This window comes from Rana temporaria, chromosome 3 (genome assembly GCF_905171775.1).
Source record: "Rana temporaria chromosome 3, aRanTem1.1, whole genome shotgun sequence".
Taxonomy (NCBI): Eukaryota; Metazoa; Chordata; class Amphibia; order Anura; family Ranidae; genus Rana; species Rana temporaria.
This window is the reverse complement of record NC_053491.1, coordinates 267,147,589-267,160,346: the sequence shown is the minus strand read 5'-3', so window position 1 is coordinate 267,160,346 and position 12,758 is coordinate 267,147,589. Positions and strand designations below refer to the sequence as shown.

General features: G+C 40.9%; 1 protein-coding gene across 6 annotated transcripts in view; it reads left to right on the top strand.

Moving 5' to 3' along the window:
- Nucleotides 1-11,556, top strand: part of ACSL6 (acyl-CoA synthetase long chain family member 6) — a 324,620-nt gene extending 313,064 nt beyond the window's left edge. For all 6 annotated transcript variants that reach the window (XM_040344653.1, XM_040344651.1, XM_040344650.1 and 3 more), the window contains 3 exons: nt 6,128-6,229; nt 8,703-8,774; nt 10,959-11,556. In XM_040344653.1, coding sequence (XP_040200587.1) covers nt 6,128-6,229; nt 8,703-8,774; nt 10,959-11,099 — 315 coding nt within the window. In that variant the 3' untranslated portion in view covers nt 11,100-11,556. The remainder of the gene's footprint in view (nt 1-6,127; nt 6,230-8,702; nt 8,775-10,958) is intronic.
- The last annotated feature ends 1,202 nt before the right edge of the window (nt 11,557-12,758 follow it).

The following is a 12,758-nucleotide window of genomic DNA, read 5'->3' as shown; positions in this document are numbered from 1 at the left end:
TGTACATAATTTAAATAGTTAATACAGTATAAAAATATTATTATGCATTATGTTTGACCTCGCTGCGATTTTGATCCAGGGACAGCAAAACAAAAAACCCCAACTGCCACAGAGGCAATATTCTTAGGATCAATATATTTCCATATTATCCTGTGATAATTAGAACTATGGATATTGCTTGCTGTAAGAAATTAATCTTTTTATTTTTATTTTTTTATTTTTTTTAGAAATGCCATTACTGTTTTTTGCCATTTATAATGTTGTGATAAAGTATTCCATGGAGTAACCGCTCCTACTGTCAACAACCCTTTCCTAAACTGATGGTAAAATTTTCTGTTTTCTGTTAACAAGTGTTTTTTCCTTGTCCCCTGTATAGTCCGTGGGATTACATTTTTTGTGGCAAATCAAATACTTCCCTTAGATATGTAGATATATACTTCCCAGATTAGCAGTGACCTTGGGCCCGTCTTACATTTGCGCGTGTGGCCGACTCCGATTTACCCTTGGGAGACTCTATTCTGTGAATAGCTGCGGGCGAGAAGCCCATTCAAAGTGATGGGAGGCTTTCTGTCTATAGCTATTTATACTAAACTCGGGTACCCCACTAAGTCTCCGACAGGTAAACACAGTCAGCCCTACACCCAAGTGTTAGTGGGATCTTAGACATTAACCACTTGCCGCCCGCCAATGACAGATTGACGGCGGCAAAGTGGTTGTAGAATCCTGACCGGACGTCATATGACGTCCTCAGGATTCTGAGCCGATGCGCGCCCCCGGGGGCGCGCATCGCGGCGATCGTTGTTGCGGGGTGTCAGTCTGACACCCCGCAACACTGATCTTGGTAAAGAGTCTCTCACGGAGACTCTTTACCACGTCATCAGCCGTGTCGAATCACGGCTGATCACGATGTAAACAGGAAGAGCCGTTGACGGCTCTTCCTCACTCGCGTCTGACAGACGCGAGTAGAGGAGAGCCGAACGGCTGCTCTCCTGACAGGGGGGGTTTGCGCTGATTGATTATCAGCGCAGCCCCCCCTCGGATCGCCACATGGACCACCAGGGTAGGGCAGATCAAAAAAAAAAAGGCTCTAAAAAAAAAAAAAAAAAGGCTGTAAAAAAAAAAAAAGGGCAGATCAAGAAAAAAAAGTCTGAAAAAAAAAGGCTGTAAAAAAAAAAAGCATTAAAAAAAAATGATGCCAATCAGTGCCCACAAATGGGCACTGACTGGCAACATAGGTTAATCAGTGCCGCCCCAGTGTCCATCAGTGCCACCCTACAGTGTCCATCAGTGCCACCCCACAGTGCCCATCCATGCCCAGTGCCCACCTATGAGTGCCCATCTGTGCCACCCATAAGTAGCCATCAGTGCCGCCCATGAGTGCCCATCTGTGCCGCCTATGAGTGCCCATCAGTGCCGCCTGTGTGTGCCCATCAGTGCCGCCTGTGTGTGCCCATCAGTGCCGCCTGTGTGTGCCCATCAGTGCCGCCTATGTGTGCCCATCAGTGCCGCATACAAGCACCGCCAATCAGTGCCACCTCATCTGTGCCCGTCAGTACTACCTCATCGGTGCCCATCAGTGCCATCTCATCGGTGCCCATCAGTGCCGCCATATCAGTGCCCATAATTGAAAGAGAAAACCTATTTATTTACAAAAAAGTTAACAGAAAAAAATAAAAACGTATTTTTTGTCAAAATTTTCAGTCTTTTTTTAGTTGTTGCGCAAGAAAAAAAAATCGCAGAGGTGATCAAATACCACCAAAAGAAAGCTCTATTTGTGGGGAAAAAAGGACGCCAATTTTGTTTGGGTACAGTGTAGCATGACCGCGCAATTGCCATTCAAAGTGCGACAGAGCTGAAAATTGGCTTGGGCGGGAAGGTGTATACGTGCCCTGTATGGAAGTGGTTAATGACATTTTGTTTTAATGCACCAGGAATGTATTTAGCTCGTTTTAAACTGAGTTCGAATAGAGGTTAATAAATATGGGCGTGACATTATAAAACATAATTTCAGCTGTGAGATACTCTTGTTCCCAAATGGTGGTGACTTGATCTACAGAACACCTCCTCTTCCACATGATGCACTCACCAGATTTGTTTGACCCCTTAATTGAATAGTTGGGTCAAAGCCAGCTTTTTTTAATATACAGTAGTATCCATGTGCAGCCTTCCCGACACCCCCTCACTTTACAGGCCACTTTATTTCTACATATTCCACTCTACCATTCCAAGATATATACAACAAAAATATACCATAATATAGTATTCTTTATTAAAATTGTACTGTAAAACCATCCAAAATTTGCACTACTTCCTGTTTTGGTTCCAACATGTGTTCCACCAGCTGGAAGTGATGTCGGTGGAAATTACATCAGAGACCTTGGCCCCACCCAATGCATTTCATCTATTGCTGACCTTTTCAGAGACAGATGGCCCCCACATGTACAATCAACAGCAATCAGTGGGCTCTCCTAACAAACAAATTAAATGTATATATGTAGTAAACATGTAACCACCTCCTGCCTGTGCTATAGCCGAATCAATTTCCGGGAGGCCATCAGGAGGCATGAGCTGCCTATGCCCCCCCTGCAGGCCGGGCACAGCACGCTCTGTAATCGGAGTCAATGAGACTCGGCTGATCACAAATCGAAGTAAGGGGCGGATCCCCGCCCCTTACCACGTGATGAGATGTCGGCCAATGACAGCTGATCATGTGATGTAAACAAAAGATCGATAATCGGCTTCTGACAGAGGGACATGCTATCAGTGCCATCCATCAGTGATTAAATACTACCAAAAGAAAGCTTTATGTATGGGAAAAAGCTAAACATTTCATTTGGGTACAGTATTGCATGGCTATGCAATTGTCATTCAAGACAGCGCTGAAAACTGGCCTGGGCAGTAAGGGGATTTAAGTGCCCAGCAAGCAAGTGGTTAAAACGATATTAAATGTATTAAATACTTAGGGGTAAAAGATTTTATACGTCATAAATAACTAAACAAATAAGTGTCGAGGTGTCTAATTCATATATCAAGCGGGTTTCATTCTGGGGTACCATTTTTTAAGATTCAATCCTCTCCAGTTGCCTGTGATTTTATTTATCCCATAAAATACTAATCCTCTTGTATCACAATTATAAACATCTAAAAAAATGCTTCAAAACACTAAGCTTTTTTTTAAAGCATTTTTTATATTGTTTATATGTTCTATTCTAGTCTCCTTGTCATCCCGGCATACTGTAGCCCACATGGGCACTCTAATATATATATATGTCATGTGGGTGCTATCACAGGAAATGTTTTTTTTGGTATACTTTCACTTACTGTTTCTTGTATTCTGTATTCGTGAATATTGTTGATTCCAAAAAGTTAGGCTTTTTTGTTTTTTCACACTGGTGCGCTGGCAGGATGCTAAAAAAAGTCCTGCAAGCAGCGTCTTTGAGGCACTGTAGGAGCTGTGTATACACCATTTCTTAAAATCAATGGGCAATGCAGGCAAAGCGGGCGCTTATAACCCTTTTAACTCCTTTTCGGGCACTAGCGTCCGAAAATCGCTGCTAAATCATCAGTAAAGCAGCACTAAAAATAGGCGGCGCTTTACTACCGACGCATCCATTGCCTCAGTGTGAAAGTGCCCTTACTGTTTTTATGACATTGTTTTTATGACATTATGCAGTATTTTAGTTCTTAGACCTGGTGCACTTCTGTATATAAACTGGGATCTTTGGAGGAGGACCTCTGTAGATCCAGTGACCACCATTTGGGAGCACAAGTATCTCAGGGCTAAATTTATGTTTATAATTTCATGGTCAAACTTTTTCTTTGGTGAAGACTACCCTGAAATGTGGAGATTCACTATATTTTTTGTACACTATGGAGGAGGTTTACTAAAACTGGAGCAATGAATCTGATGCAGCTGTGCATGATAGCCAATCACTTTCTAATTTCAGCTTGTTCAATTAAGCTTTGACAATACTGGAAGCTGACCAGTTTCTATGCTGAGCCGCACCAGATCGTAGGTCTTGCATGCTCCAGTTTTAGCAATCCCCCCATACAGTATGTGCCATTTTCCTGGAGTTAAGATTGAAACCTTTATTGTGAAAGAAAGTCAGAGAAGACGCTTGGGTCAGGCAGGCACATACATGGGATGTTATGTATATACACTGCCTTGAGAAAGTATTCATACACATTGAAATGTTCCACATTTTGTCATGTTACAACCAAAAACGTAAATGTATTTTATTGGGATTTTATATGATAGACCAACACAATGTGGCACATAATTGTGAAGTGGAAGGAAAATGATAAATGGTTTTCAATTTTTTTTTTTTTTTTTACAAATACATATCTGAAAAGTGTTGTGTGCATTTGTATTCAGCCCCCTTAACTCTGATACTCCTGCCTAAAATCTAGTGGAACCAATTGCCTTCAGAAGTCACCTAATTTAGTAAATAGTCCATCTGTGTAATTAAATCTCAGCATAAATACAGCTGTTCTGTGAAGCCCTCAGAGTTTTGGTAGAGAACCTTAGTGAATAAACAGCACCGTGAAGGCCAAGGAACACACCAGACAGGTCAGGGATAACGGAGTACTGTTTAATTCATCATCCAAAAATTAAGAGTATGGCACAACTGCAAGCCTACCAAGACATGGCCGTCCACCTAAACTGACAGGCCAGGCAAGGAGAGCATTAATCAGAGAAGCAGCCAAGAGGCCCATGGTAATTCTGAAGGAGCTACAGAGATCAACAGCTCAGATAGGAGACTCTGTCCACAGGACAACTATTAGTACTGCACTCCACAAATCTGGTCTTTATGGAAGAGTGGCAAGAAGATGGCCATTAATGAAAGAAAGCCATAAGAAGTCCCATTTTCAGTTTGCAAGAAGCCATGTGGGGGACACGGCAAACATGTGGGGGACACGGCAAACATGTGGGGGACACGGCAAACATGTGGGGGACACGGCAAACATGTGGGGGACACGGCAAACATGTGGGGGACACGGCAAACATGTGGGGGACACGGCAAACATGTGGGGGACACGGCAAACATGTGGGGGACACGGCAAACATGTGGGGGACACGGCAAACATGTGGGGGACACGGCAAACATGTGGGGGACACAGCAAACATGTGGAAGAAATGAGAAAAGACCAACATTTTACTTTTTGGCATACAAACAAAACGCTATGTGTGGTGGATAACTAACCCTGCACATCACCCTGAACATAACATCCCCGCTGTGAAACATGGCAGTGGCCGCATCATGTTGTGGGGATGCTTTTCATCAGCAGGAACAGGGAAGCTGGTCAGAGTTGATGGGAATATGGATGGAGCCAAATACAGGGCAATCTTAGAAGAAAACATGTTGGAGTCGGCAAAAGACTAAAGGTATACAGTATATGTAGGTGTAAAATACCTCGTAGGAGTACTGCTGTGCACTAGGGTGTAAAGCAGGGATATGCAATTAGTGGACCGCCAGCTGTTGCAAAACTACAAGTCCCATCATACCTCTGCCTTTGGGTGTCATGCTTGTGGCTGTCAGTCTTGCTATACCTCATGGGACTTGTAGTTCTAAAACAGCTGGAGGGCTGCTAATTGCATATCCCTGGTGTACAGTATGTACGCCTGGTCTCTGCACTCACATTTTTTGCTCCTGATCTTTGTAATTTATCCAATTTTTACCTCTGCACTCTATATATAGTTGTACGGAATCAGGTTTGTGTAAGATAATTGGTCATGGGGGGTTGCGCAGCTGGGCATGTTCGCGCTAGATAACCTTGTCCCGACACTACTTGTAAGGGGTTAAAGTCAGTTTGGTACCTAGCAGCTTTGGTTAAAAAAGGGGTATAACCTCCACAACACACAGGATTGCATAACTATTCATCACTTAGACACTGTTTGCCAAAGCGTTACCCTGTGCTAAGGCCTAAAAAAAACAATGCAATTCATCTACCCACTCAGTAGAAGAACCAGGGACCAAACCCTGAAGGATACAAGAGGTCATTGGGTGATTCAGCAATGTGCACTCATAACCATATATCTTTTTTTTATTATGTTACCTTTTTTATCTTCAAAATCAACTTTCATATGTGCATTTTTCTATGATCATCTTTTGACTTGTAATTACAGGCATTTCTTGTTGGAATTGTTGTTCCTGATGCTGAAGTGATGCCAGGATGGGCAAAAAAGAAAGGTTTTGAAGGATCATTCGCAGAACTATGCAATAATTTGGTATGAAATTTAGTATACTAACATTAAAAATGCATCATCTGTTCTGAAAAAAACACGAAATCCATCTTTTGGAAGAGAAAATATAGAAATAAATATTTTTTTCAAGGGGAAAAACATGTTAATTGTGCCACCAGAAGAATAAGAAAATCTGAGACCAACAAAGCATCTGCCTAAGTGTTACTGGAAATTGCCACTGTCCAGTACCAGGCTACTTGCCTGCTATGGTACAGTGAACCACACATTCTCGAGTTAAGTGAGAGTTAATTAAAGTGAATATTAACACAAATTGTGTAAACATTCCCCAATCCGTTTGTAAATCAGCCTCACTAAAGCCACAATGATCCTAGTGCCGAGAAAATTGTAAAAGGCTGCTACCATGAAACATTTACGGTATTTAGCTGGATGACAGACTTTGGGCAATAGTTATAGTCCAGGTTTTAAAGGGAGAGAGTCACCCTCTTCATACCATATTGTAGAACTTTTTGAGCAAGGACACATAACCTTTTTGTGATATTTTTAATTGAAAATTAACATATATCAAGGTCTAAAATTCATAAAAGTGGTATCCTTTTGAGCTAATTCAAGCAATTCTCATTTATTGTGAGCAAGTCATGGAGGTAAGACTTTCCCTTTCCATCCCAACTGAATTATTATAACGATGACAATGTTTTAGATGGTGGATTTTTATTTCTGGTCTTTATGTATAGTGCATACATTAAAGCTATGGTCAATTAGGATTTGCACTCACTGCTTGTTATTAACACCACAGTATTATAGTTTTAAACGTTACTTAGTCCAGGATTGCTGTCATGCAAGGGTATGGAGTGCTTTATGAAACATGTGGCCCCTTCCCATTTTGGAGGCTTGGGATTGTGGTTCTTAGCATAGTGTACCACTAAATATGGATTGTGGCATTCTGGCCAGCTCTGAAAATGGAGACGGTGGCCTTGAAATGCATAAGTTGTGCCCCTGTGGATGGACATTTTTTCTGTATGGGATTGGACCTGTTTCATACACTTGATGCTGTATCTTTGTGAGTACATTGGCATTTGGTTTTATTTATTAGTTTGCTCTAGGTAATGCACTAGGCCAGTGCACCTTCTTTTGCTTCTATTATATAATTTAGGTTTTAAGGGGAGAGAGTCACCTTCTCCATAACAAATGGTGGAACTTTCTTTTTTTTTTTTTTTTTTTTGTCTGGGGGGGAAAATAAAAACGGCAACAGTTTTCTTTCTCTTCTGCTTTTCAGACCTAAACATCATGGATCGAAGGTTTATTTACATCCAGGCCCCTGATAGAGCCATCATTGGTCCACTACAGTCCATTCTCTGAATGCAGACACAAACTGAATGGGCATGGATGTCACAAAACTGACATCTGTCGTCTTTCAGCTATAGTTCAGCAGGGAATCTGTTCATTGATTCTCTGCTAAATGAAGCAGCATCCTGTGAAAGGACTCTTATGCCACGTACACATGACCATTTTTCATGATGAGAAAAATTCAATTTTTTAAATTGGTTGTTAAAAACTGTCGTGTGGAGGCTCCATAGCATTTTTCACGTCTTTTTTTTTTTTTTCTTGTTGTGAAAAACAGTCGTGTGTATGCTTTAACGATGGGGAAAATACGTGCATGCTCAGAAGCAAGTTATGAGACGGGAGTGCTCGTTCTGGTAAAACTAGCGTTCGTAATAGAGATGGCACATTCGTCACGCTGTAACAGACTGAAAAGCACGAATAGTCTCTCACCAAACTTTTACTAACACACGGTAACACGAAATCAGCAAAAGCAGCCCAAAGGGTGGCCCCATTCGAATGAAACTTCCCCTATATAGTGCCATCGTACGTCACCACGCTTTGCTCGAGCATTTTTTTTCACGATCGTGTGTATGCAAGGCAAGCTTGACAATTATCGCGTTGAGAAAAACTTTTTTTCCATGACATTAAAAACTGTCGTGTGTACGCGGCATAAGGCCTATTCCATGTTCTATGGTTGAACTTTCTTTTTTTTTCCTATGAAAAGCTGTTACATGAGCAATAACAAGCTTTTCTCAAAATACTGTATGCTCCAAAAATAGACATTTCACATAAGGGGGTTGAAATTTTAAAGGAATAGAGGCTATACACTCTACAAAGTGAATCATCACTCTGCAATGGGCATTTTAAAATATATATATATATATTTTTTTTAAAAGCATGATTTTTTTGCAAGCACATGATTGGTTGATTGAAGCAAACATATCTTCACTTTATTTACAAAGCTCAATGAACAGTCACTATGCAAGGAAAAAATCTTCTGCTCCTTTAGTCATTCAATCTCAAAGAGTTAATTAAAACAAAAAATCCAGATACAAATTCTCCAGGTACAGGAAATGTGGGTGTAAATTGCATATGATCATTTTATTAACTTCAAATTTAAAAATGATTATTCCGCTGTTGGGATTAAGTGAGAATGTTTCTCTTTAATATCTTTAAGGAACTCAAGAAAGCAATGATGGCTGATATGGTGAGACTAGGAAAAGAGAGTGGGCTTCATTCTTTTGAACAGGTAAGAAAATATATGCAGATGTGTCTTCATAAAGTACGTGTTCACAGAATGATGCATACTGTAGTTTAGGTGATGGCAAACATTGCGTTGCAGTATGTGTCAGTTATTGGTTTTAAACCTTTGAATTTTAGGCTTTTGCCCATTTTTGGGTGTACTTTGCTTCGTTAATTACTTTATTTTAAAACACAGTTTGCTAAGCTTGTTTTGTGGCTACTCTATCATTTTGCATTTTTTTTAAATGCTTTCTCTGAGTTTTCAGTTTTTTTAGTCAATATAAAAAAAAGGAATGAACTGTATTCATTAAAAAAAAATGGAAACTCCTCATTCTAGGTGACATTTTTGTGGCATCCAAAAAATGCTTAAACATAGGATACTATTAACAAAAGTCAGAATTATCAGTAAATTCTAGATTATAAGGATTCAGGGATATTCACAACGTCAAAACGTTATATGAAAATCCTAAATATTCCATTAAACAAGCTTTGCCCTGCCCCCTCCCACCCTTCATCTAGAAAGGTAAGAAGAGCAGATTTCCCCATTGGAGAGTTCACCAATCGGTCAAATGGTGACAAAAGTTCTAATCTTTACCACGCCACAAATAAACAAAACAAAAAAACATTGCTGTTGTGTCCACTAGATAGATTCATTGTAACTTCCTGTTCTGTTTGCAACCCATCAAATACACAGGAAGTGATAGGACTTCAGAGGCAGCCATTAAAACCATTTCACTAATCTAAACTTTATAGCTAGAGTTATACTTAAATTTTGCTATAGACCATCCACCCCCTGCACCCCTGTCATTAAAGCGGAGGTTCACCCAAAACACAACACTGTCTCCACCGCAGCAGTGTACATGTAGGATATAAAATCGGCCGTTTTTTTTTTTTAATATATATATATATATATATATATATATATATATATATATATATATATATATATATGTGTAAATACCTTTTGTAATTGTAATTTTCATGAATCCCACTCCTGCGGCAGTAGGCGTCTCCCCATGGCCGCAGTGTTCTCTGGGAGTTGCGTGGTCACATGATGGGGGGCGTAGCTGTAATCACCATAATGCTCTGTCCCCGTTCTGTTCCGCTGTGAGTTTTGAATGCCATCACAATGGGGCGTATACTTTCTATGACGCCGCTCGTTGTGATGGCAACCGGGAAGTGTTGACGGCACTTGCTGTCAACACTGCTTATGCGCGAGAAGGAGCGGTGATTGCCGGGAGGCGTGCATTCACTGCTTCCAGGTAGTCGGTGCTTGTGGGCTTCACAATGCCCACAAGCAAAATGGGAAATCTAAATAGATTTTTAAAAGTTAATCTTTTAAACGAAAACCGACTGGGAATGGTTTTATTTGCCAAACAAGTGAGTACCAACTTGTGATGTAAACCCACATTAAATGCACAGAAAAAAAAAAAACAATCGGCCGCAGAACCTCCACTTCATGACAAACCAAGCTGTCTTCCACAGTCCCTCCCTGGATTAGCCCTTTCCCACCCACGATCATACCATTACTGCCAGCTCTTTTACTGCATGCATTTTACATAACTTACTGCTTATAGTTCAGCTCCTTTTCTTCCCGGTCAGTCATTGACCTTATAGTTACTAGTAGTTCCCAATGCCAAACAAGAAATGTTTAAATTGAGAGATGATCATTTGCAAACATTTTGTGTGAACATTCCTCTTGAAAACCCATTCCCTGTTTTACTGCTATGATTCTAGTTGCTGTGCCATGAATAGACAGCTTAATTTTCAGTGGTGATGAATATCCTGTGCAGGAAAAAAGTGCCTGACCTTTCCAGCTATTACTGCACATATGCCACCCGGCCCGTTAATTTCATAAATCTCTGGAGGACATAGGGCCACAGTAAGTATAGGAATGAATGGGCTGAGCGAGAGCAGTGGGAGCTGAACATGACCAGACTTTTTTTTCTGCAAAGGCTGAACAGATTAGGACAGGGCAGCACAGTAAAGAACTTCAAAGTAGGGTTGAATGTAAATATTTAGGTAGGGTTCTGCAGCTCAGGTTGTTGGGACACAATGACAACTTCTTTAAAAGAAATGCTGTCGTTTTATTGCTATTTCTTCTTCTCTTTTCTATACAAACCAACCGTGCTTATCAGTGTTTCATAGTCATACCAATACTCATTGCTGCTTATTGTATATTTTATAATAGGTGAAAGCTATTCACATCCACAAAGAGATGTTCAATGTACAGAATGGATTATTGACACCAACACTAAAGGCGAAAAGACCGGAACTCCGAGACTTCTTCAAAGAGGAGATAGCAGAGCTTTATGCCACAGTGTCTGTGTGACACTCTGTGAACAATGTCTTATCATGCACATAAATTACAGAAATATGTGAATACATTATTTTTATTTTTTTTGGATTTTAGCCTTTGCAGTTATTTTGAAAGTGCTTGGAGTGCAAGAAAACGAATGACAACCGAGGTTAAATTAACCAATATTATTTTAAAGTATTGCTAGCATGACAGTGTTTATACTGTACAGCAATGGACTGAAGACTAATATGTATAGTACAATATGCCAACATGGCTTTAGTAAGAACACTTTTTTTAAGAAGCAAACTGAAGTCAAATACAATAATTTCAGGATCACTGCACGAATCGTAAAAAAAAACATTGATGGTTTTCTGGATTGCGAGGACTTTTGTGTCCTTTTTATAGAACATTGCAAATACTGCAAGCTGTGTAAACTATTAAAGATTTACAGAGATTAATAGTTTTCAATAAAATAACTATAACAACTGTTTGTAAGAGCATTATTGCTTATTAAATATTTTTGTTAGCACCAAATAACTACCGTATTTATCGGCGTATAATACGCACTTTTTTCCCCTGAAAATAGGGGGCAAATGGCGGGTGCATGTTATACGCCGATAGTGTACATTGCAAGGTAAGAAGGGGGACGAACACAGCCAGAATCCACGAGCCGTCATATCCTGTTTGGCTCTCACGTCACACACACAGTCCCGCTTCCGCCACTGGCATTGGACCAGTGTTCTGTGTGTCACAGGAGCTGGTCCAATGCCGATGGCAGAGGCGGGACTGTGTGTGTGACTACCGAGTGAGAGCCGAACAGCCAGAATTCACGAGCCGTCATCTCCTGTTCAGTTCTCACGTCACACACACACAGTCCCCCCTCCGCCACTGGCATTGGACCAGTATTCTGTCTGTCACAGGAGCTGGTCCAATGCTGATGTTGGAGGCGGGACTGTGTGTGTCTGTGTGACTGCCAGTGCCGAGTGAGAGCCGAAAAGGTGATGATGGCTCTGTGATTTCATGCTCTGTCCAGGCTGCATTGATTGTGTGGTTGCATTGAGGCTAAAAAGGGGCATTGATAAGGCTGCATGATGAGATGGGCAATGATAAGGCTGCATGATGAGATGGGCATTGATCAGGCCACATTGATCAGGCTGCATTGGTGAGATGTGCTGCAGATGGGCACTGACCCTTATTTTAATTCAAAGTTGTTAAGTTAAAAAAAATAAACCTGAAACTTCCCTCTTAAAATGTAGGTGCGTGTTATACGCCGATAAATACGGTATATAAACTATATGAATTGGTTGAAACAAATGTACAAACTTTAACATATAAGCTTTAACAATAACATTTTTGGGGCTATGTGTGTTACCATGCTCACATTTGTGCATTGATGTTGTGTTAAGGCATCCCGTTGACTTAAAGGGGAAGTGGGACCAAAGAGCTTTTGGCCCTACTTCTTCTGTGGGTCACAGGAGTGCACTTTTGCACTCCTGTGACCTGTTTTCAGCTAAAGCCCACTCTGAAAGGATCCAAGCTTTAATGTTGGGATCCACCCAGATACCTGAGCAACAGTGCTGCTGAGAGCCTGAGCCAGCTGCCCCCCCCTCCACAGCCCAGCACTCTAGTGAGCACTGGAGAGGCAGAGCGGAGAGTGGTATGACAGTCACCGGCGCTCTGCTTACTGAAGAC